The sequence below is a fragment of the Heterocephalus glaber genome, unplaced genomic scaffold (genome assembly GCF_053883595.1).
Source record: "Heterocephalus glaber isolate CG9 unplaced genomic scaffold, H.glaber_assembly_v1.0 deba00001571, whole genome shotgun sequence".
Lineage (NCBI taxonomy): Eukaryota > Metazoa > Chordata > Mammalia > Rodentia > Bathyergidae > Heterocephalus > Heterocephalus glaber.
This window is the reverse complement of record NW_028258356.1, coordinates 9100742-9126705: the sequence shown is the minus strand read 5'-3', so window position 1 is coordinate 9126705 and position 25964 is coordinate 9100742. Positions and strand designations below refer to the sequence as shown.

At 35.0% G+C, this 25964-nt stretch overlaps 1 protein-coding gene across 9 annotated transcripts in view; it reads right to left on the bottom strand.

Annotated features, from left to right (window-relative positions):
* Nav3 (neuron navigator 3) overlaps nt 1-25964 on the bottom strand; it is an 813909-nt gene that overhangs the window by 218497 nt on the left and 569448 nt on the right. For all 9 annotated transcript variants that reach the window (XM_013072315.3, XM_013072311.3, XM_087192477.1 and 6 more), the window contains 2 exons: nt 25145-25262; nt 24472-24524 (listed from right to left, as the gene is read on the bottom strand). In XM_013072315.3, the coding sequence (XP_012927769.1) occupies nt 24472-24524; nt 25145-25262 (171 nt within the window). The remainder of the gene's footprint in view (nt 1-24471; nt 24525-25144; nt 25263-25964) is intronic.

Below are 25964 nucleotides of genomic sequence, written 5' to 3'. Positions count from 1 at the left end.
AAAATAAGAACCAAGATACATCATATAAAGGTACAAGTCCCCAATGATGAATGTAACTGTATTATATACCTAAAATGTACTAATAAACTTAATAAAAAAACAAACAAAACTCAAAAACTATATGTTAAGCTTTAGTGATTTTTAATTTCAATAAATTCTAGGACCTTTTTGTCATTTCTGTGTTTAATAAATTGCCCTAAAGTATTTTGTAATTAAATAGACTTGCCATAGATACTGTTTTAATTATTTTTGCCATATGAAACCACAGTATTTGTTTGAACTAAGAGCCTCTATGCTTTTTTATTAATGTGCAAAGAGATAAAAGTGATTTTTCCATCAAATTGATTCAAGTCACTGAAATAAGTTTCATTTTTTCTCAGTACTGTTTGAGTCTGATAATTAAAATTCAGATCATAGCTGTACATGATGGTACATGTCTATAATCCCAGCACTCTGGAAGGACGAAGTAGAATAATTGCAAGCTTCAGTCCTGGTTAGGTAACTTAATGAGACCATGGTTTCTAAATAAATGAATGAGTAAATGAATGAAACAGGGAGGCATATCTTTTGCAAAAGGGAAGAGGAACATGAGATGGAGGGAGAGGGCAGGGAGGGAAGGAGAAGAAAAGGAGATGAAAAAAATTAAAATGTGTTATGTACATATACCAACTCCCCATGATGAATGGAATCATCATGTATAACAAACCTCTACTATATACTCATGGTCTTGGGTACTGTATATGATTCTTTGCCATTTACCTCTGGTGCTGTTTCCCAGCTCTGTTCCTAGGTGCCATAAACTGAGCATCTTTGCTCCACCATGCCCTTCAACCATGATATCTCAGCCTTAGAGCTAGCCAGCTGTATACCAACTTAACCAAAACTGTGAGCTAAATTAATTATTTCTTCCTTTAAGTTGTGAGCATTGAGTATTGTGTTGGGAAACAGGAAAGTTGACTAAAACAAAAAGTTCATTGGAAAAATTCTTAACCTTACTAAATACAGATCACTTTCTGCTACATTATATATCTTCTGTAATATGTTTAAGTGATGTAAATGGTCTCAATTCATCAGTCAAAAGACAAAGATTAGCAGAATCTATCAAGAAACAAGATCCAACAATATGGTGTATACAAGAAACACATTTAATCCAAAAAGAAATTGATAAACTGAAAGTCAAAGGATACAAAAAAATATTCAGTCAACAAGAACCTGGAAAAAAGTGGGAATAGCTATCCTAACTGCAGACAAAGTAAATTTCAAGTAAGACTGATCAGAAGAGACAAAGAAGGTCACTACATATTGGTTAAAGCTACAATTCAACAGGAAGACATAATGATTATAAATATATACATACCAAATACTGGCACACTTAACTTCATAAAATAAGCACTAATGGACATGAAAAACCAGATAAGCACAATAAAATTATAATGGGGAACTTCAACACAGCAAGTCTGCAACTTATGAATGAGTTTCACTATGGGAGAACATCGACAAGTTCATTCTGGGAGAACACTCATAAGTTGAATTCATTTGTAAGTCTGACAAAGTGAGTCTTATACACCTTTGATACAAATCCAGAAAGTATTTCATAGATATGAGTGCATCTTGCATTTGGTTTTTTTAGGCTTTACATTGTGAAAGTTCCCAACTCTAACATTCATAAGTCAGGGATTTACTGTACTACATTGTCACAAATTGACAGATCAACCACACAAAAATCAACAATAAAATATCAGAATAGAACCAAACTTTGAACAAAGAGATATCTAATAGATACCTATCTTAATAGATATCTACAGAGTTTTTCACATAGCAACAACAGAATACACATTCTTTTCATCAGTGCGTGGGACTTTCTGCAAAATAGACCACATACTAGCCCATAAAGCATACTTACGTAAATGCAAAATAATCAAAATTATCTCATGGGTATTATCAGCTCATAGTGCAATGGCTCCAGATATCAATGACAAAAAACACTGCAGAAACTATGCAAACACACTGAAAATAAATACTTTCTTGAATAATCAACGAGTCACAGATGAAATTGAAGAAGAAATTACAGTTCCTACAGACAAATGATAATGCTAGTATGATATACCGGAAACTATGTGTCTTAGTTACTTTTCTCTCATTGCTGAGACAAAATACTGGACACCCACAGTTAAAGGGGAAAGAGTTTATTTAGCTTACAGTTCACAGAGGTTTCAGTCCATAATTGGCTGCCTCTAAGGCAGGGTGGCACATGCCAGAGAGGGAACAGTTCATGGCAAGCAGAAGTTAGCAGAAGGAATAAGGAAACTTAAGAGCATCTTTCTGCCCCTTTTATCTTATTCAGACTACTGGGATTAGGGTGGTGCCAAACCAATCAGTGGACTGATTTAGTAATCACACACCCTTAATCCCACTATCACATACTCTAAATTCAACCACCTCTGAAAAAGCCTGTGACTGCATGAGGCTTTGGGGAAACATCTAAACATAAGCCACAACATTCTTCCCCTTATCCCCCAAAGACTCATGGATGTCCCTTTATGCAAAAGGCATTTGGTACATCTCCAAGAGTTGCCAAAGTCCTAAGAGTCGCAGCATTGCTGAAAATTCCAAGTCCAACGTCTTCTCTGAGATTTAAGGTAAACTCTTAGCTGCAAGCTCTTGGCACAAGATAGATATTTCCACTCCAAAGGTTATAAATGGAGGATAGCAAGGAATAGGAAAAAAGCAAGACCAAAATCCACCAGAGCAAGCATTAAATCCCACAGTTCTACTTCTAGCACACCCAGCAATCTGTGGCAAGTTGGGAACTCAAAAGGACATAAGTGGCTACACCCCTACAGCACTTCTGGTTGTTGTACCCCTCATGGGTTCTCTCTGGGGTTGGCTCTGCTCTCTCCTTGAAGTTTTCCTCAGATGATTCATGCTCCTGGCTTCTACAAATTTCTGGAGTCTCCACTGCATCTTCAGCTTCATACTCACAGCTTCACACACTGCTCTCTCAGAGGCACGCTGCCTGGCCTCCCAGGCCTTCTGAAAGCTAAGTGGAAACCTTCCTGACTCCCACAACTCTTACATTCTGCCTGCACCTAAAACCACCACCACATGGATGACACAAAGGTCTGCTGCCTGCTGGAGCAGTAGCCAGGCTTCCTTCTCTCTTGGCTATAGGGGTCCAATGCCTATGAACAAAATCCTGAGGAACAACTTCCCTAGGCCACTGCCATTCTGGAACATGGTGCTCTGTGACTCTCTTCTCAAAGCCAAATCTTTCACTTTTGAAATTTTGATGGTACAAAGGGTAGGGTTTTGTTGCTTCTTGTGATGCCCTCAGGCCATCTTTTCTATCTGCCATTCCTTCTCAGCTACCAATTTCTTCCTGTTCTATCTTTTCATGCCACAACTTTGCTGGAGCTTGCTTTCTGAACACACATAATGTTTTAAATCATTCTTCTGGGCTCTTTGCTCTTGATTCTCAACACAAATCTCCTTAAAAGCCTCAGCAGTAGCTATGCCACTGCCTCAAAATTAGACTGCCTTTAAATTTCTTCTGCCAGATTAATTAATTCATCATCCTTAATCTCGGTCTCAGGCAAAGTCTCTGGACATGAGCGAAATACAAACAAACTTTCTGCCAAGGAATAACACACATCATCTAGCAGCCAATGCAGTCCTTTTTCTCAGGAGAAACCTCTAGAGCCTGGTCTTTGCCAGTTTTCTGGTCTTCTGAGCTCGGAATAGAGTCTCCGCAGAGTACAGCCTATGGTGGTCCAGCTCTCCTTTTTCAGTTGGCATCTCCAAACCTTTCCTAACTCCTCCCCCTCCTACAAGCCAGTTCCAAAGGCTCTTGAGTCACATGGCCAGATAATGACACAGCAAGGACCTCACTTCTCTGGTACCAAAATCTGTATGAGTCAGTATTTACTAGAGAAATGGATATAACACAAGATATACAAATATATAAGAATTTACAAGATTGGCTTACAATGGCCACCCACAGAGTCAGATGCCGAAGAGTTCAAAGTGTCTATCTTCACTCTGCAGACCGATTTAGTTGAAGGGCTGGAGCTCACTGAGGTATCCTGTGCAAGTCCACATCAGGAGTCCGATGGGTCTGCAATAGAAGACTGAAGAGTCTGTGCTGGAAGGCTGAAGGATCCATGCTGAAAGCTGAAGAGTCTCACTGGAAGGTAAGAGATGACGTCCAAGACAAAGACTGGAGCTGCTCCTAAGGAACAGAAGCAGCAGAGTCCTTCCTCATTTCCCCTTTATAACATCCAGGGGAGGAGCCCTAGGGTGGATCCTCCATACTCTAGGGTGGTGAAAGAGCTGCCTGCGGGTAGATCTTCTATGCCCCAGGGCATGGAATTGCTGACCCAATTTAGCTAATTTCTCTTAATCAAAACAATCAATCAACCATCCCACTACAGGACACACAATAAAAGCCGTCCTAAGAAGAAAGTTTCTAAAGGAGTATTCCCACATCAGAAAAAGAGAGTGAGCTCAAATAAATAATTGAATGATCCACCTCAATCTACCAGAAAAAAGAGAATAATCGAAACTCAAACCTAATACAAGGAAGTAATTTATGAAGATCTGAGCAAAATTTAATGAAATTGAGATTAAAAAACAACCAAGAATCAATGAATTTGAAAGTTGGTTCAGGTATTCAACATGGCTGAAAAGAGGAGCCACATTGGACCTACTCAGAGAAAAATCAACTAAAACACAAGTAATTGGAAGAAAGGGAGGGACATACATCCTGATGCCAAAACCAATCTGAAATATCAGATCAAATAAAACATAGGCACAAGAGGACCAGGGATTTAGCTCAGTGGCACAGCACCTGCATTGCAACAGCAAGGTCCTGAGTTCAATCCCTGGTACCAGGAACACAGGCACAGGACTTCATAAAATAGCACATTAACCAACAGGGCTACCAGAGGCATGGCAACACTAAGCAAGAATCACTAAACTGGAAAGTACCCCCCAAATTGATGGGCTTAAAAGCTGTGGCTAACTCAAGCCATCCAGGATAGATTTGGAAAAGAAGGCCTCTCCTCTCTTTAGTCCTCCTTTGCACAAAGGACACTGCAGCCGGGCAGCAGATTTCACTGCTGCTGGCAAACACAGAGCTGGCCATAACTGTTCTTTCCCCACAGAAGAGCCACCAGTCTCCCCCCTTTTGTTTCTTTTCTTTCTCTGTTATGTACTCCAAAGTTGGGAACACGACGCAGTTGAAAACAGTGAGTTGCGACCAGTGACTTCAGAGAAAAACTAGACATGTGTGGGATTTTAGCAACAGCAATCAACCCCCTTGAAAGGAGATCAAAGATTGAGCAGAACTGAGCAGCACAGCACCCCCACCCCCACCCCAAGTGTATGAGGACAAGATAGAGAAGTGCCTGTGGGCATGAAACAGAGGAGGCTGTGCAAAGACCAAGTGACCAAGTGGAGCCAATAGTACACAAGACTGAGAGTGGCCCTGGGCTGTCCTTGTTGAACCTACCACAGTAATCCATGATAAAGAGGCTTGGGCGGGCCAGAGAGAGACCTTCAAAAAGATGCTGGCTGAAGACCCGCCCCAGCTCACACAAGATCAAACTCTAAGGGCCAGGAATTTATCTCAGTGGTTCTGCTGCCTGTCTCGAAAGTCCAAGGACCCGAGTTCCATCCCCATTACCAAAAAAAAAAAAAAAAAAAAAAAAATCAGACCACTAGACTTGGCAGGGATACACAGCACAGTTCTGGAACATACTGCCTTGGACCCTACCATAGAACTGTGTAGTCCAGAGGCATTTTCTTTTTTTTTTTATTCTTTTTTTTTCTTTCTTTGTTGGTTTTGTTTCCTCTGTCTGTTTTTAAAAAAGTTTTTACCTTTATGTTTATCTCATTCTACTCATCCTCTTTCTCTCTTTCCTCACCTATCTCAAATCTCTGATATTTTCATGTGAGTGAAAATCCTCTCTTATATTTCTGGATTACTTTGATATTCTTTTGCTTTATCCTTCATGCTTTCTCTCCTGCCCTTTTCTCCAGATACCCAAATCTTGGATGATCATCTGTTGTCCTCCAGTCTTGCCTCTACTACATTTCCCTTCATTTATCTCTCTGTTTTGCTCCCTATCTCTTAAATTTCCCCCTCCTCAGAGGGTAAAATCACCTCACTAAGGGGAAACTCATTGCATACAGCTCCTGGTTTATGTTTTATTGTGTTATATAACTATAGATCTTGCTCCTATGGTTAAAGGTACCAAATTAATAGTTATCACAATTTTGCCAGTTTCTAGGCTTGTGCTTGAGGCTATTGATATTGCTAACTGTACTACTTTAGGCAGGATGTCCTACCTGTTGTAATTAGTTGCTTTCCCTTGTGAGACAACATTGAGATTGTCTGGGGCCATAACCACTCTTATGATCCACTATAAAAGAACTGGGTGCTGAGCCAAATAAATAGTAACTTCTGATCCTTAATAAATTGGGAAGGTAGGATCTTGAGATAGACACAAAGCCCAAGAAGCACATGGGCCCAGAAAACATCTCTGAGAAATGGACATTCCCTAAAGAAGACTTGATAGTAGTGATAAAGTTGTCTGCCCTAAGAAACTTACAAACAATAACACAGAAAACAAAATAAAATTTTGAAAAATAGAAAATGACAAGACACAGAAGCAAACTGCGATCCCAGACCTCCAGCCCAATTAGGACAATTCCAGAAGTCAACGAGCTAGAGGAAATCAGAAGTAGCTCACCTCATTTTTCTGAGGTGATAGAAGCAGAAGTAAGAAAGCAAATACATGAGGTTACAGAGAAAATAATCTCTCAGGTAAAAACAGAACTGATGATCAAATGAAAGACATGCCCAATAAATCTAGAGTAGATACAGATTTAAAAAAAAGAATAGAAGAGCTTAGGAAAGTGATGGAAACCATGAATGTCCAATATAAAGAAATGAAATTCATGAAACAGACTCAAACAGATATCTAGGAGATTAAAAATTCTATTAAAAATATACACAACAGATTAAATGAAGGTGAGGACAAAATTTCTGAACTAGAGACAGGAATGCAGCTAATGACCATGAAAAGAAAGATATCTTAAAAATGGCAAAGGACCATGAAAAATCAATCCAACAACTGCAAGATGATGCAAAGAAGAACAATATTAGATTGATTGGGGTCAATAAGAGAGTTGAAGATAGTAAAAATGCCTATTCAAAGAAGTATTAGCAGAAAACTTCCCTATCATGGAAAAAGAATTTGATATGCATATAAGTGAGGCATATAGAACTCCAATGAACTATAATTGAAATAAATCTAAGGCATATAATTATCAGGATCCCAGAAATTAAGCACAAGAGCAGGATATTAAAAGCTGTTAGAGAAAAGAAACAAATCACCTACAAAGGAAAGCCCATCAGAATCATACCAGACTTCTCAGCACAAACCCTTAAGTCAAGGAGAGTTTAGAGTGAAGTATTCTAGGTTTTCAAAGAAAACAACCTCTAATCCAGATTGATATACCTTGCAAAACTATCTTTCAAATTCAATGGAGAAATAAGATACTTCCAAGACAAAGAACAATTGACATCCATAACTACTAAACCAACCCTACAAAATGCCCTGAAGGATACCTCAAAAAGAGATAATGAAGACCACAACTCCAAGAACACCAGTAAAAACAAGCCACCAGGCAGAACAAGCAATTAAATAGAGGAGAAAGACAGGGAACCAACAGCAGGAAAATAACATGACAAGGATAAGCCAACACATTTCAGTTATAATCATCAATGTAGATGGGATCAATTCACCAATGAAAAGAAACAGACTGGCAGAATGGATCAAGAAACAAGATCCAACAATTTGCTGCATACAGGAAACACATTAAACTCAAAAAGCAATTCATAGACTAAAAGTCAAAGAATGGGAAACAATAATCCATGTAATAGGAAGCCAGAAAAAAGCAAGGGTACCTACTCTATTTGCAGAGTGGATTTCAAGCCAATACTGATTAAGAGAGAGACAAAGAAGGTCACTATATTCTTCTAAAGGGAACAATACAATAGGAAAAGATAATGATCATAAATACATATACACTAAATACCACTGCACCCAACTATGTAAAACAAATATTAAAGGACAAGAAAAATCAAATAAGCGCTAATACATTTATAATGCAGGAACTCAATACCCCACTGTCACAAATAGACAGATCAACAAGACAAAAAAATCAATAAAGAAATATCAGAACTGAACCAAACCTGTTTACAAATGGACTTAGTGGATGTCTACAGGGTGCTCCACTGCACAACATCAGAATACACATTCTTTTCAACTGCACATGTGATATCCACCAAAACAGATCACTTACTAGCCCATAGAACATGCTTAATTAAATGCAAAGGAAATGAAATTATGCCATGCATACTATCTGACCATAGTGCAATGAAATTAGAAATCAGCAGTAAAAGAAACCACAAAAAATACGTAAACACACAGAAATTAAATAACACCCTCCTGAACAATCAATGGGACCACAGGTGAAATTTAAAAAGAAATTAAAGAATATATACAATTAAATGTTAATGCTTATACAACATACCAAAATCTATGAAAGCAGTCCTAAGAGGAAAATTTATAGCAGCAAATTCTCACATCAGGAAAACAAATGATCTCAAACAAACAACCTAGTATTGAACCTCAAATATCTAGAAAAAGAAGAACAAGTCAAGCCCAAATCTCATACGAGGGAGGAAATTATAAAGATCAGACCAGAAATTAATGCAATTGAGACTAAGAAAATAATACAAAGAATCAATGAATTGAAAAGTTGATTCTTTGAAAGATTAAATACAATTCATAAACCCTTAGCCAACCTTATAAAACAAAAAAGAAATAAAAGACTCAAATTCATGCAATTAGGCATGAAAAGGGTAAAATCATAATGAATCCTGTAGAAATTCAGAAAATCATTATTATTTACTTTCAGAACCTGCACTCTAATAAGATGGAAAACACAGAAGAAATGGACAGATTCCTAGATACATAGGAATTATCAAAGCTGAATCATGAATATGTAAAAATTCTAAATAACCCAATATCAGTCAATGAAATTGAAAATGTAATTAAAAACCTACCAAGAAAGAAAAGCCCACATCCTTACAGTTTCACTGCTGAATTCTACAAGAAATTTAGAGAAGATCTAATGTCACTACTCTTCAAACTCTTCAAGGAAATTGAAAGGGAAGCAATACTTCCAAAATCATTCCTGGATTCAAGTATTACCCTGATACCAAATCAGAGAAAGATCCAATCAAAAAAGAGAACTATAGGCCAATCTCCCTAATGAACATAGATGCAAAAATCCTCAATAAGATACAGGAAACAGAATGCAGGAAATCATCAAAAAGATTGGTACTGTCAAAAAAGCAGACCTGAATATCACTGGAACAGACTAGAAGATGAAGAAAGAACCTCAAACACACTCAGCCACCTCATCTTTGACAAAGGGACCAAACATGTTCACTGGAAGAAAGGCAGCCTCTTTAATAAAAGGTACTAGAAACACTGACTTTCTACATGTCAAAGACTAAAACTAGACCAATGTCTCTCACCATGCACTAAACTAGAATAAAAATGGATCAAGGATCTAAATATTAAAACAGAAACACCAAATCCACTGGAAGAGAGAATAGGTAGAATACTGGAGAACATAGGAGTAGCAAAGACTTCATGAGCAAAGTCCAGACTGCACAGGAAATACTACAAAGAATTAACAACTGGGACCACATCTTGTTAAAAAGCTGTTGCACTGCAAAAGAAATCACCAACAGAGTGAAGAGACAACTGACAGAGTGGGAAAAAATTTTATCCAGCAGTTCCCGAGACAAAGCACTAATATCTGGAACATACAAAGAATTGGAAAGGAATCAGCCTCCCCCCAAATTTAAAGACCCAATCCAGAAATGGGCATGTGAGATAAATACACACTTCTCAAATGAAGAACTAGAAATGGCAAATAAATACATGAAAAAATGTTCAACATCACTGGTCATTTGAGAGATGCAAATTACAACAATGCTGAGGTTCTATCTCACTCCAGAAAGAATGGCTATTATCAAGAAATCAACCAACAAGAAAGGCAGGCAGGGCAGTGGGAAAAAAGAATCCTTCTCCACTGTTGGTGGGAGTGTGGACTGATGCAACTGTTGTGGAAATCAGTGTGGAGATTCCTTTAAAAACTAAGATTAGAGGTCCCATTTGATCCAGCTATTCCCTTCTGGATATCTTTCTAAAAGAATTAAAAGCATCATACCACAGGCATATATGCATACCTGTTTATAGTGGCACACTTTGTAATACCTAAATTTTGAAAACAACTCAAATGCCCATCAACTGATGAATGGATAAAAAAGATGTGGGGTTTTTTTTTATATGACTGAATACTGTTCAGTCATAAAGAAGGATAAACTTGAGACATTCCTAGTTAAAAGAATCTACCTTGAGAACATACTCTTAAGTGAAGTGAAATTAATTGAACACACATGTGTAAATATCGCATTGCCTCTTTGGTATGACAAACTGAAGTGAAAATAAGGACAAAAAAATAATAAATATTGTGAATTAGGAAGAAATTGTTCAAAATTACACAGAATGTGAGATACTTTGTCAATACTTAAAATTTTTATGCAAAAAGAGGTATAGTATTATTGGGAAATAAACTGAGAGATAGATTAGCAAATGAAAATATTTTCTTTTAAGATCATGATATTGACCATGGTTATGCGCTAACAATTTTTGTTATGTTATTTTTTAATTGAACAGCTTTATATTTTGTTTATTAATAACTACTTACAATACATAAATATAAACATTTAAAAATAAAACAAAAGTTAGTTTTTTGTTTGTTTGTTTTTTGGTACTGAGGATTGAAGTCGGGTCCTTGTGCTTGCAAGGCAGGAGGTGGAACCACTGAGCTAAATACCCAGTAAAATTTGTTTTTTTGAAAGATTACACAAAATAGACAAATTTTTAGCCAATCTTACTAAAACAAGGGGAAAAAAAGACCCAAATACATACAATTAGATAGGAAAAGGATGAAATAATAATGGATTTTGCAGAAATCCAGACCATTGGTAACTAATTTGAGAATCTACACTCTAATAAAATGGAAAATTCAGAAGAAATGGATAAATTTCCCTAGATACAAATGAAATACTAAATCTGAACCAAGAAGATATAAAAATTCCAAATAATCCAATATCAGTCAATGAAATTGAAGAAGTAATAAAGTAGCAATCAACTAAGAAAAGCCCAAGTTTTGAAGGATTCACTGCCAAATTCTACAAGAGCCTTAGAGAAGATCTAATGCAATATTCCTCAAGGCTTTAATGCAATCAAAATAGAAACAGTACTCTTAAAGTCATGCCTAGAATCCAGCATTACTTGATTCTAAAACCAGAAAAGGACCCAACCAAAAAACAGAACTACAAGCAATCTCTTTAATGAATATAGATATAAAAACCCTTAATAAAATACTGACAAAGAAAATCCAGGAAATCATGAAAAAGATTATACACTGTGACCAAGTGAAATTCATTCCAGGGATGCAGGGATGATTCAAAGTATTCAAATCAATGAATGCAATACACCACAGAAACAGAAGCAAGGATTAAAAATCACATAATTGGGCCGAGGATTTAGCTCAGTGGTTCTGCTGCCTGCCTCGCAAGTGTAAGGTGCTGAGTTCGATCCCCAGTACCAACAAACAAACACAAACAAACACATAATCATCTCAATAGATGCAGAAAAAGCCTTGTCAAAATCCAACATAGATTCATGATAAAAATGGAAGGTCTTTATCTCAATCTGATAAAAGCCATCTATGACAAACCAATGGCCAACATCATACTAAATGATGAGAAAATGAAAGCTTTCCCTCTAAAATGATGAGTAAGACAAGGATGTCCACTATCACAATTCTTGTTCAATATAGTTCTTGAAACATTAGCTAGTGCAATAAGCAAAAGAAATAAAAAGGATATGGATAGTTTCATTGTCATTATTTCCAGATGACATGATCATTTATAGAGAAGACCCCAACAACTTCTAAAATTAATAACCAAATTCAGTAGTGTAGCAGGATACAAATTCTACACATAAAGATTAATAACATTCTATACACCAATAACAAATTCAGAAAATAAGAAATTAGGGAATTAACACCTTTCAAAATAGCATCCAAAAAATGAAATATTTAGGAATTAATTTAACCAAGGAAGTGAAAGACCTTCACAACGAAAATTATACTACTCTGACTCTGGCTATATCAACTATTGGCATCCAGCATTACCTGGTTTCATTTGGTGAAATCCGGACTGATAGCAGAGCTGCACTTTACCAGTTCACAAGTTGAATTCAGTAAAAGAACCCTATGCTGATTGAAAACACTTAGACTAGACAACCCTAGAGGATGTTGTATAGCAGAAAACCCACTACACCACCAGCCCTTAGAGAAGAAATTGAAAATACACGTGCAGCAATCTCAATGACCAAAGTTACCCAAGCAGTAGTTCACTGTATTGATGTCGGGAAGCTAATGGCCGCCACTTTGAGAACCTCTTGTAATTGTAAAGGCCAAAGGTAACTTGTATTAATCTCATAAAGTCTTAATGAAGTATTAAAGTATCTATATAACTTTTTCTTTTCCTGAAGTGTGTACACTTCCTCTCTCTCTCTCTCTCTCTCTCTCTCTCTCTCTCTCTCTCTCTCTCTCTCTCTCTCTCTCCTTTTGGCAGTAATACAAAGAAATTCATTCTGAGTTCTGGGTGCACTATGCTTCTCATCTGAAACATGAAATAGTCATATCTGTAGCTTATGGAAAGTCAATCCCAATACTTTTACTTTCATGGAAAGTCAATCCCAATCTCATATTTATTATAGTGTTAGTCACAATTTCTTGAATCCTTTCTTCTACTTGTGGCTTACCTTTTATTGACATGGAAGACCAACTTTCCCTCTTTTTCATGTTACATTTAATTATGGCTAAATATGAAATTACTGATGGTAAAATGAAAATACAGTTTCTAAGTTTTAAGCCCAGTAAATATTTTTAAACTATAAAAATATACAGTTATACTGAGCCTTGAGGCTTTTTGGATTCTATCAAATGCATAATATTATTGGAAAACATTAAAAACTGAATAAATCTGAAAATAAACTGCTATATATGTTTTCTTTATTGATACTAAACACATGCAATAGAAGCTGGTCCATATTTTTGTATCTGGGCAGATACCCCTTGTATAATTATTATCACCATCTTGGAGTACTACCTTTTAATTTTTTTCTATAAAATTAAGCCATTTATTCATTGAACATTTATTAAACTTTATTCTCAAGACAGAACTGCTATCCCCATGCATTCTAAAGAGCATTGACATTCACAATAATTTCAACTACACCTATGAAAAATAGGAGCTTATTTTTCAAAACATGAATGTCTTTGATTTTCTAATTTTATAGATGTTTAGCTTGACTCTTATGAATTTGATAAATATAAGCATGTCTAATGGCCAAATCACAAACTAGGTTTCAGGTGAGTAAAGGAAGGGCTCATATTATTTTTCTTCCTTATGAAGACTCAAGACAGTCATCAGATATTTATACCTTCCTGTTTTCTTAAACCTCAGGATTTTTGATGTAAACAGAACTATTCCAAAAACAGCATAGTTCTTTATTGAACTCACACATTTTAAGCTGCATGTTTTAAGGGAGGCTTTTAGTATTTTTACTACAAAATGTATATAACCTGTTTTAGGAAATAATTGGAGGCATATTTCACAATACTGACCAAGTTAGATCTGTCTATTCACAGTTTTCTTTTGCATTTTCTTATGGATATTTAATAAAAACTACATGTAGGTACTAAATAACTAGATATGATAATTATCAACCGTAAGAAATTTTGATTAAATCTAAATCATGACAGAGTACTTAACATTGAGTGATTCATTTACTCATTATTGTTTATTATGGGCAAAGAGCTTTGCTGGATGGTGAAGGGATATAAGAATGAATTACAAGGTCTTTGCCCTTGTAAGCTTATAAAATAGCCGAGGAGACAGAAGAGATTCACAAATCACTATAACACAGGGAATCATATAATAAATTCCAAAAGAGAATCATCAATTTTCATTACAGATCTGGAGAAAGCATAACAAAAGTGTCATTTAGATGAGAGCTAAGTCAGATTTTGATAAGGTTAGACAAGTATCAGATAGAGAAGCAGCGCCTACCAACCATAGCAACCGCAAAGAAAACTGCGTGAAAATGTTAGAGAATATATCAGGCAGTTAAACTTACAGACTGTAGTTAAACTTACAGACTGGATTGAACATGGGATTGAAAAGGCTGTGTTACTCATCAGACTGAAAAACTGTTGCATTATAAAAAGGTAAATAACCATAAAACGGATATCATGGATAATACCTTACAAAATTGTTTTTCTCTGGAAGAAATGCATCCTGGGTAGGTTAGGTCTGAAGTACTAAACACTGTTGTGGTGAATCACACACAGAATGTCTAGAGGCAGGAAAACCAATCTGAACTTTGGCTCTCTTGGAACATGTATTGCTTTTTGTGCTATTTTCCATTAATTATAGTTCTTGTTTTTCATGATAAATTTATACTACTAGTGAGATTACATAAATTAATTAATAAATATCATCTCAACCAAAATTAGAAAAGATAGCTCAGTTTTATCAAAATTCCATCCTAACTTAGAATTTTAATAATTATATAGATTTTAGCCAAAGATTGCAACCAAAGATAAATTTGTCTGGAGACTTAAAGTACTCTGCAGTAGTCATTTTGCTTTGATTAAGATTTGTAGGATGTTTAGTTTTGTTCATTCATTTAATGATTATTTATTCACTGAGAAATTTCGAAGTCCTCAGAAACATAGATCTACCACTCAGAAATATAATCAAAATTTAATGTGATGAATGTTATAATTAGAGAAATAGAATCCTAAAGAACACAGAAGAGATTCTTTCTAATTAGAGACCAAAAGGACCAAGAAAGAAAGTTATTAGTAACTTAGATCTATTTGACATAGTTACAAAGACGTCTACTTCTAAAGTTGCCATTCCTCTAGCATATTACAATGATAAAGTGTTCAAGAACTGAATGGATATTCTTAAGAACACACAGAGCCCATTTTCTTAACCTCCAGGTTTTGCTGCTTAAAGAGAAGAAGCCTGACTTACTCCCTGAGAGGCTAGGAATAGTTAGATAAATGCAGGAATGTGGAATGAGGTTGTGCTGGTTAGTCTCAACTATCAACTTGACTGGATTAAGAAATTCCTGAAGAGTTGATTAGATCCTGGGATTCATCCACTGATGGTTTATAACTGAATGTGTTGTTAGGAAGTGAGGCCTGGCTGGAGGGGGTGGGTCACTGGGAACATGCCTTTGGAAGATATCTCTCTCACTGGAACTCTTCCCTTGTGCTCTGCCTCACACCATTAGGAAGGGAATAGCTTTGCTCCACCACATGCTTCTGCCATGATGTTTCTTTCTTGGAGCCAGATGACCATGGGGTAAAACTTCTGAAAGTGTGAGCCAAAGTAAGCCTCTCCTTCTTTAAGTTGTATATTTTATCAGGCATGTTGTGCCAGCAATGGGAAAGCTGAACCCAAGAAAGAAGCTAAATCTGAGTTGGTCATGGTAGAGAAAAACCATAGGTTGAGGAACCTGCAAGTTCAGAATAGCCAGGAATATTGAAAATTAAATCTCACTTAAATATTTCTTCATAGTTTCCAACTGTTTACCAGTATGAATACACTCTAAAGGGTATAACCTTTAAATCATTGAAGAACCTACATAGGATGATATATCAGGCAGAATAGGTTCCAGGAACAAGAATCTTGAAATCTGGAGAGAAATGGTGATAGGAAACAAGCCAAAGAGAAAAATAGGTGTTAATGAGGAGCACCCTCCAAATCCTAAGGGTCTTGGATTCATTCTAAATCTTAGAAGTCTAATGGTGTGTTTTAATCAAAGGGAAATAAAGATCAGTATTACATTGAAGACACTCATTTTATGTGACCACACAGTACATAGATTTATTGACATATAAAAAAATCTATTTTAGGGCCAGGGATTTAGCTCAGTGTTTTCGCCACCTGCCTTGAAATCGCAAGGACCCGAGTTCAATCCCTGGTACTAAAAAAAATAAACAACAACAACAAAAACAATAAAAAAATCTATTTTATTATCCAATTATAGGTAATGAAAACTTAAGAAATCAGAATTTACCCACACAATCTGCAATACACTCTGATTTGTAAAAATTCTCTTTCAGTTTATTTCTTTGTAAAATTAGCCACAGTGTTCTAACTTCACAATGCGCTGCATGAAGAAGCTGCAATGTAATAAGCCTTAAACTGCATTTCAAGAATGGAAACTACTTCTTAATTTTCTCCACCCCCAGTCAATAACCTAGTACAGGAAAGGACTTTACATACAATTGTTAGCAAGCATGTTATTCATCTTTTAGTTTTCACCACAACTCTGCCAACTGTAGCAATCCAAAAGAGATAGCATCAGTTTTTATAAATGTACATCATTAAAGAAGAGAGCCAGAATTCAAACACAAATCTGATAATATGGGACCAAACTTATTCTTCCTGCCACATTGTTCTTCCTTCTATAATAATGTTTTGTTGTACTTGGAATTGAACTCAGGACCTTTGCACTCAGTTACATCCCCAGCTCATTTTACTTTTTAGCATTGATCATATGTGACAAGTTTTTGTTAAATTTTGGGGGATAACTGAAGAAGAGAGAAGAAGAAGTTCTTCTAAAAATACTAGATTGCTGAAGGTAAAATAAATCTAAAATTATAAAAGGATTATAATAAAGTATATCTTCTGGTACTAGGTATGATTGTATCTTGTGTTTAATGAGAAACTGACCAATCAGGAGAAAACAATTTATAGCATTCAAAGTTAATGAAAAAGTTTAAGGAAGTAATCAATATTAAGATGTATAGTAAAATATTAACTATATATCACATTTGTTATATATACATATATAAATTTTATTAATTTATCATAAAATGAAAAATTTCATATCTTCTCTCCAAAAAAGAAAAATACCAAGAATCCAAACCAAATTAAATTCCTTAGTTTCATTTTCTATTTATCATATTAATTACATAAACCAACTTAAATATTGATGCAAACTTATATATGACACAAAGGTATTAAAGTATTCTTGTATTTTCAATTTTTATCTAATTTCTAATTGCTAGACCAAATAATTTCCATAAAAATGATTTTCATGTTGTTAAGTTCTCTTTCTTTGTGAATTAGACAACATATTTTAGGAAATGTCTTTATTATCTTATGATAAAAATAGTTTTAAAAATCCATTAAGATGATAAAGTATATTTTAAGATAAGATATTGAAAGGGAAATCATAATCTTTGGTAATTTTTCAGAATCAATCCAGCAAATAAGTATTCCAATGGATTTCAGAGGTCATGAGTTTAATTTCCTCACTGCAGAAGTGAACAGGGGCCCTGGATATTTACAAGTTCTTTTTCCTGGATCATGTAGTTGGGAGTTAGAATTCCACTGACAATTGTCCTTTCAACAACGCAACACACTGGCTCTTAACGCCTCCATGGTATTTCACCTACTTACTTTGAACTTTACTAGTGTAACAAAACAATTTCTAGAAACAAATTCAGTTTTAAAAATCATCATGTATTCTAATAACTTAATATATATTATCTAATACTCCAAATTTTGCGTCTACATAAAAATAATGAAATCAGGGCCGGGGATTTAGCTCAATGGTTTCGCCGCCTGCTGCGCAAGCTCAAGGACCCGAGTTCGATCCCCGGTACCAAAAAAAAAAAAAAAAAAAAAGCTCCAATAAAAATAATGAAATCATTAAAGAAACTCCAAAGCACCAATTGTCATCTAGTATTTCTTTAGATATCAGAGTTATATTTGTAGCAAAGCATCTGTCTTCATTAAGCTATTTCTTTCTAGCCATTCCAAAAGATGAAAAGTTTTTAAAATGGAAGGGGATCATATGAAAGGACAAACTTAGCAATATTCCACTCATGTGAGTCACAGTGATGGAACTCTATAGTGTGCCATTTATAAGATTGTATTAAATGTTTAAGAACATTCCAATATTTCATCTCTTCTCTTTTTGGTTAAAAAGCTTATCTTCTTATCTTACTGAAAAAGATCCTTTAAAAGTATAGCAACTACATGCAGTGGCTGAAAGAATTAAAACTTTAAAGGACAGAACACTGATAAAAGTATGGATACTTTTTCTATCAAAAACAGTTTCACTTTCCAGAAAATTGTAACTCTAGAAATGGGATAAAGATGTCTGTGAAACCCATAACAGAATTTATTCTTGAAGCCACAACTCTGTGGGATGTGGAATCAGACAGGGAGGGAAGACCAAAACCTACTTTTCCATCTTTAGGATTAAAAAAAGAATAAGAAGATTGAATATTCCCCAAATCTTTATAGCAGCAAAGTTTACACAATAACATGTATGAAATGTTCAAAACTAAAATTGAAAGGTGTGGTGGTAAAACATTTGAGCTACTAGGTTAACGTACAGGAAGTAGCTGAGAAAGAGGAAAAATAAGCTATGAGCACTCTATGTCATATAATCTAATTCATGCTTTGCAACTACTTCACATAGTCAAATGTTCTAATTCTTCTGTGCATTTGAAAGGATCCTTAAATATAATGGCCTACTTTTAAGTAGAGAAAAAATTATCAAAACAGATTTTCCTCTACATGTCTAACATTTTTGTCTAAGAACCTTACACTTGTGTCTCTGCATTTCAAATACATGTTGAGTATGTTTTGGCTATTTTTGTTCTGCTGGGCATTCAGGACATTCCTGGTATTTATAGTTTACTAATTTATTTCCTTATGTAAGCTCACCACAGTTATGGCATGTAGCATATATTTTGAATCTTGTTAACACCCACCTAGAAATTACTTAACAGGTGCCATCCAGATCAGTAACTTCCTCTCTGAATGAGGGTAAATGTAGTGTTCAATAAGCTCACAAACGAAGTTGTTTTTAAGCTGTGATAAATCAAAACCTCATTAATAAAGCATAACTATGACTTTGAAACAGGGTAAGTGTAAACAAGTATATTTCAATAATGGAATTAATATATTGCTGAAAGGACAAGTTCATTTTTTCTTAAGTATATAACAGACTATGTTTGACATAGATTTATATATAAAAGAACACTCCTTCAAAGAAACATTTATATTTGGATATGCTTAATTGCTTGAATGTGTACCCTTTCAGAACAAAGATTGCTGTATCTTGTAACAAAGCAATTATTTTTCATTTGGAAATTGTCCAAAACAAGTCCTACCAATTGGCCATCTTGACCATAAAACAGCTATAATCATGACCCCATTTAGCATGGGAAACTGCATAGTATAAATCAATAATACATGGAATTACTTAGGACTTGTCTTGTGAAAGTTGGTGATTATTGACCAAAATAAAATCTTGGTTTCTGTTTAAAAAAAGAAAGAAAGAAACATTTATAACTATGGATTTTATTTATCCATTGTAAAGTACTATAATGTATACCTATAATATATGCATTAAATTTTTATTATGAAGAAACCATTAAAAATTACATAAAATATGACCCAGTGATCCCCTTGCTAAGTATCTTCCCCCAAAAGCTGAAGATATCATACTATAGTGATACATGCATACCAATGTTCATAGCAGCACAACTCCTAATAGTTAAATCCTGGAAACAGCCTGTATACCCATCAACAGAAGATTAGATAAAGAAAATGTGGTATCTATATATAATGGAATACTATTCTGCTATAAAGAATGACACATTTGAGACGTGTAGAAAATGAATGCACTTGGAAAATATAATGTTGAGTAAAATAAACCAGAGACACAACCTTAAATACCATATGGTATCTCTCATTTGAGTGAAGCAAAGAACAAAGAGAATAAAAAAGGATGGATAGAAGGGGACTAGGAGATGGGTCTCTTACAATAGGAACATGGCTCAAGAGAAAAAGGGTGAAGGAGGAGGAAGAGGGGAAGAGGAAATAAGTAGAATAAAGATATGCCACACACGGGATCTTAAAAACTTCAATTAATGTAAATATCATGTGCCATAATATGAGCTAAGATTAATAATAACAAGAATAAAAAATAGGACAGGGGAATTTGAGGAGGAAGGACGGAGGGAGAGGGAAGGGGGTTAAAAAAAACTAGAAACAAGCCATGGTATGTACATGCAAGCACTACCGAAGATGATTGTAAACTCCATGAATTCCAAACATGTACTAATAAAACAAAAAAGAAAATTACATGAAAAATGCCAAGCTAGTATTATCCGAAATTCTGAAGTCACTGTCACATTAGTTTGAATACCTTTACTTTCTGTTTGATCTACTTCAAATACTGCATTTTCAACCACTCATATTCATTGTGCCAAGATGCAAAAGAAAATGTGTCCAGTGTTTCCCCAACAGTGAATTTGTCACTTGGGCTTCAAGATATTCTTCTCTCCCACTGCCTTCAGGACCCACGACATCATCACTTACTTTCCACTCTTCTGGATTCTCCTCTCTGCCTCTACTAATCCCTACTCTGTAACTTCCTCCCTTGAAAAAACTGTCCTCAACACTGCCTTTCTCTTGAACTCCATTTTTCTTCTTTTTAGCTGGGCATTCCTAGGGAAATGATTCAAGACTCAGTGGGCATCCACACTTTTCTTTACTTGTTAAAAAATGATTGTTGGGGCCGGGGATTTAGCTCAGTGGTTCCGCCGCCTGCCTTGCTAGTGCAAGGTACCAAGTTTGATGCCCAATACCAAAAAAAAAAAAAAAAAAAAAAGAAATGACTGTTGGACAGAAATCTTTACATCAGTGTCAATTGCCAGAACTTACTTCCTCATTCCACCCTACTGTCTAGTTGGCTAAGTAGTATTTGACAGCATCTGCCAAATTTAATTCATCTCACTTGCCCTATTCCTCTGGCTGAGTGCATATGCCATGGCTTCACCTGCAATATTTATATTTACCCTGAGGATTAACAATACACATATGTGATCCACTCTTGTAATAATGGGCTCATTCTCTTACCATCACTTTCCGTTTCTGACTCTTACACTTCTGTCTACCAGATCATATATTCCCAGAATTGCCTCGGATTTTTATACTGTTAATTTTACACAGACCTCCTACAAAACTTCATCCTTGACTGTGGCTTCAACAACTACCATGTACTAGGTAAAGTCTAACTAATATCTTTATCTGACTTTTAGAAATTTATCTCAATTATCTGAAGTTACCTCCTACTTTATGAGAAACAAACTCTCATGTCAAAATATGAATGCATCATTTTCTTCCATCTTTATGTCTTTTTCTCCCACAACAGTACTTAGCAATAATAAATGGTAATCACTTATTCATTTAGGCCAAAGGGTATACTCGGTGTCGCCCACATTCAATTAGACACTATCAATCTGCAACCCTCTGGAACCATATAGGGTGATTTTTAAAAATATTTATATCAGATCATGCCACAGCCCAAATTAAAAATCTTCCAGTTTCCCCGGGTGACATTGGATGCTATAGGATCCATACTTACATGGTACTTATATTATTACCAGTCTCAGTCTTCCTCATAAAACACCGTTCACTCTGCTCAAACTACACAGATTATCTGTCTGTTTTGAAAACACACCAAGTCCACTCCTCTCTCAGTCCTTTGATTCTTTCCTGTACAACTCTGATGCTGCTATTTGTTTAAATTTGCACCAGTGACCGTCATATGCAGTTTATTCAGGAATAAATATCTGGTACTTGGTGTTTCATAAACATTGGCTAAAAGTGAATTACCCAGCTTTTCTTAGAATTTACCAATATATTATATATTTGTGCTTCAAAAGAAAACCTCTATTATTAAAAGCTTAAAGATTACTCAGTAAAGGTCATGAAGCTTGAAATTTAAATAAAAACAGAATCTGTGATTAGAAAACATTACAGATCTACTACCTTACTTTTTGTTATACAACACAAAGAGAAACAAAAAGGAAAGACTGAGGAAAAACTCATGGTGAAAAGAATTCTAAGAGCAGGCATAGTATTTGTAACTAATACAAAACCTGCTGATGTTATGCAATAAGGCAAAAGACAACATCATGTTTGGAGTGGATATATGAAATTCATAACCCTGGGCATGCTATCATAATTCTCTTTCCTCTACTTTCTTCTCTCTGTTACAGTTTGGAATTTGTATTTATTGATTTTATAGAGTCAATGTAAATTCTTAAGAATAGAGGCAAAAATAATTCAACCAAAAAGTTACATTTGCTTCATAAGCATTCTTCTGAATCAACATTGTGGTCATGCCAATTTCAGTTCAACCACATCAGAAAAAAAAAAGATCCAAGTTATTACTCAAATTTCAATGTGATTTCAACTACTGTAATTTTTTTTTTTCTGTAAAAAGAGCCACTTTTTTCATAGCATTTGCATTTCTTTGGCTTCGGTCTTTTGTTTTAGGGGTTTTTTTTTTATCACAAGCAGGAATATGAAGATAACGTGCCTAGCACCAATTACTTGTATGTTGGAGATAATAGGGAATAAGAGGCATCACAAAATTAGATTTGTAGGATCTCTAGATACAGATGTTTCAAGTAAATATTTAAGGACTGTATCTTTGTACAGTTACGAGCTTTGGAGACTGTTTTTTTATGTATGTATTTTGTATTTTTACTGTCATTGAGTATAAGCTTGCCTGTTTATTAGATTTTCTGATATCAGAATCCAATTGGAATGATAGAAGGAGAGGGTCTCACAACTAAAAATATTTTATAGCATCCAATAGCTCCTTAAGGCTAAAATAATGAAAGCAAAATCAATAGTGTTAAAATATATGATCTCAGGTTCCATAGAGCTTTACAATATAAAGCCCTAAAGAATATTTTAACAAGCATTAATCCACGTATGTGTTCTTTAGAAACAATGCTGTTTTTCTATAACAAGGCTGCTCTCCATTTGTATATCAGCTTAATTAATAAAGAATGCTATATACACATCTGATTACAACATACAAATTAAGGTTTAATTTTCGGGTGAGAAAGCCAAGGCTCACAGAGGTTACATGTTTTTTCAACTTCTCAGCTATTAGTGTAAGCAGGGTCTGAGCACATTTCACTACAGCTTGCTCTCAGTAAAACTTTAGAAAACAACTGTAATTAATTTCCACACAGTAATGTTTATGCCCAGGGTAATTGGATCAGGAATTTTCCTTAAAACAGAAGTATTTTATAGAGAAACTGTCTTTCATAAAGTTTTGTTTTTTCACAACAGCTACAGAGTTCATGACATTTTAATAGGCCTTTGGAGTGCTTATTTGAAAAACACAGACATCCTAATTAATCATTCTTCAAAAATAATTTTTTCATTATTTTGGATTTCAGTTTTCTGACATTAAAAAAAGCAGGTCAGCAACTTTAAGAAGTGAATAAGTTTCTTCATTCTTCCAAGATTGTGACAAGATTTCATTAAGTACATTCAAGATGCTTATACTGTGATAAAAAGTTTGGGGAAGTCTCATCTTGTGGATTTTGGCTAAGATTTATGATTAAATTTGCTTCATTTTGTGGGTTTTGGCTATCATTCATGGTTATATTTGCTTGATTTAACTTCAGTTAAGGTATTTTGTGTTTCAGGTTGTCTGTCCTATATAATTAAAGTTGTGGCTATTAATTAAAAGAGTGATTTTTATCTAAGTAGTTTATAAGTATATTTTTGTGATAAGATTTTAAGCTTTACTAGTTGATAAAGATAAGATATAGCCTACAAGGGACAGACCTCCCAAATGAGGGCTTTCTGGTAAAGCCATGAGTCATCTGAAAGTCACTCACTGCTTAGCATACTTAGAGCGAGTGCCTTTAGAACTATTTCCAAAATGTTGAAGAGTCCATGTGCTTACATTGGACTTGTTAGGAACAAAGAAAACATTATTCATATATTTTTTAAATGCATATGGCAAGTTCTTTTCTTCAAAACAGTTGTTCACATAAAAAGGCACCACTAAAAATTGGAAATGAGATTTATGGCCATACAGATCAGCATTAGAATTAAATTATCCAACACATCAAAACAACAAAAAATTCAAAGATCTAAAAAAAAAAAAGACCCTTTAAATATGTTACATAGGAATCATACTTATTCAACTGAATTGATACTATCACATGTGTATATTGTACCCATAGAAATATACATGAAACAATTGGATCAAATGGCTTCTTAAGCAGGAAGGCATGCAGAAAATTTTCTAATCCATTTACAACTGTAGTTAATTCTGGAAATGATGATAAGCATTATATATTGAAAATAAATATGATTCTTACCATCTGAGAATGACTTCTAGGACATCCATTGATATCTTCAACTTTTTCATTTGCTAAAGCCAAGAAATAAAATAAAAGAGAGAAAAAAAGAATAACATGCTTAAGCAATGAAGTGAAACACATAAAAAAAAAAGGCTAAAAAAAAGAGAGAAAATGCTGCTGCTACATTTGCTCAATCTCACAAGCCATGTATGAGAGAACACACTTGTTAGCAGCCGCCAGTTCTATCTGCACAGATCAAGCAAAAAAGAAAAAAAAAAAAAAAGTGAATGGAGAAGGAAGTTGCTGCTAATTCTTTAGGTTATGCCAAATGACTGCTGACATGAAACCTTTCACAATTGTCCCTGCTGGATCAGGATATAATTTCAAGGAATCACAGACTATATGAATTGTTCCAGCTAATGAAATGCACACATGGGGGACATATGGTTTAATGAAGCATTCATTTTTGACAATTCAGTGTATGTAAAGATACAGTTCCAGTTATTTAAAAGCATGGCCAAATGGCCTTTTTCAAACAACCTCATGTAAACATGTTTAATTAAATCGGGGAGAGCCACATTAATCTCCACGATTCATGGAACAATTCAGTATGCATTCAGCTTAAATTGTAATTTACCAAAGGGGTCAGGAGCAGAGGCTCTGATGCTTGCTCTGCGAAGGCAGGTCTTACCAATGATCTGGATGATGTCTGCTAGTAGCACTCCATCTGCAATGTCCTGTTGCAAATCCTTGATCAGCCGCTTGTGGCCTGATTTTGCTAGATAGTGGTTGGCCCAGTCAGTGTAAATCTGTTGAATGGAGAGAGGGAAGAAGGATGATGGGTGAGGCAAGAGAGAGACAATAAAAATGCTTAGGACAAATGTGGGATACAAAGGGAAGCTATTCTGGATTACATTCCAGTTGAAGAAGTCATAGCTCAAAAGGAAATAGTTGTTAAGTAATTTTTAAACAGCTCTTTCCCCCACTTATCTCTTGTTTCAAAGGAAGATGATTCACTCTTTCAAAATCATGGACTAGTCACTTGTGACAAAGCAAGACTCTCTCTGAGATGAGGACTGAGGGAACGTTTTGCAAATCAGTTTGAGTTTTCTCTCTCTCTCTCTCTGCTTCTTGTATCATTTTGAAAATAATCCTGCCTGTCTATGTAAAAGGAAGCCACCTGGACCGATTTATAGAGGAACTGTATAAAAACTTCTTTCTATTAGAAGATTTTATTGAATTTGTCATATGAGATACTATATGTGACAATATTTTGGCATCATTTTATGAAATAATTGCAAATGCCTTCCTGTGTATGATATTTTGTTTGGACTGTCATTTCTCATTTAAGACTCTTGAAATGTGTTTATATTAGAGAACATAGGCAGAAAATGTAGTTAGAACACACAAATTACAATATAGAACTAAGAACTGGATTGTAAGCTGCAAGACTGGCAATTTGACACAGGGTAGAGGTTACTCTTCAACAACAGATCATTTAAAAAAACTAA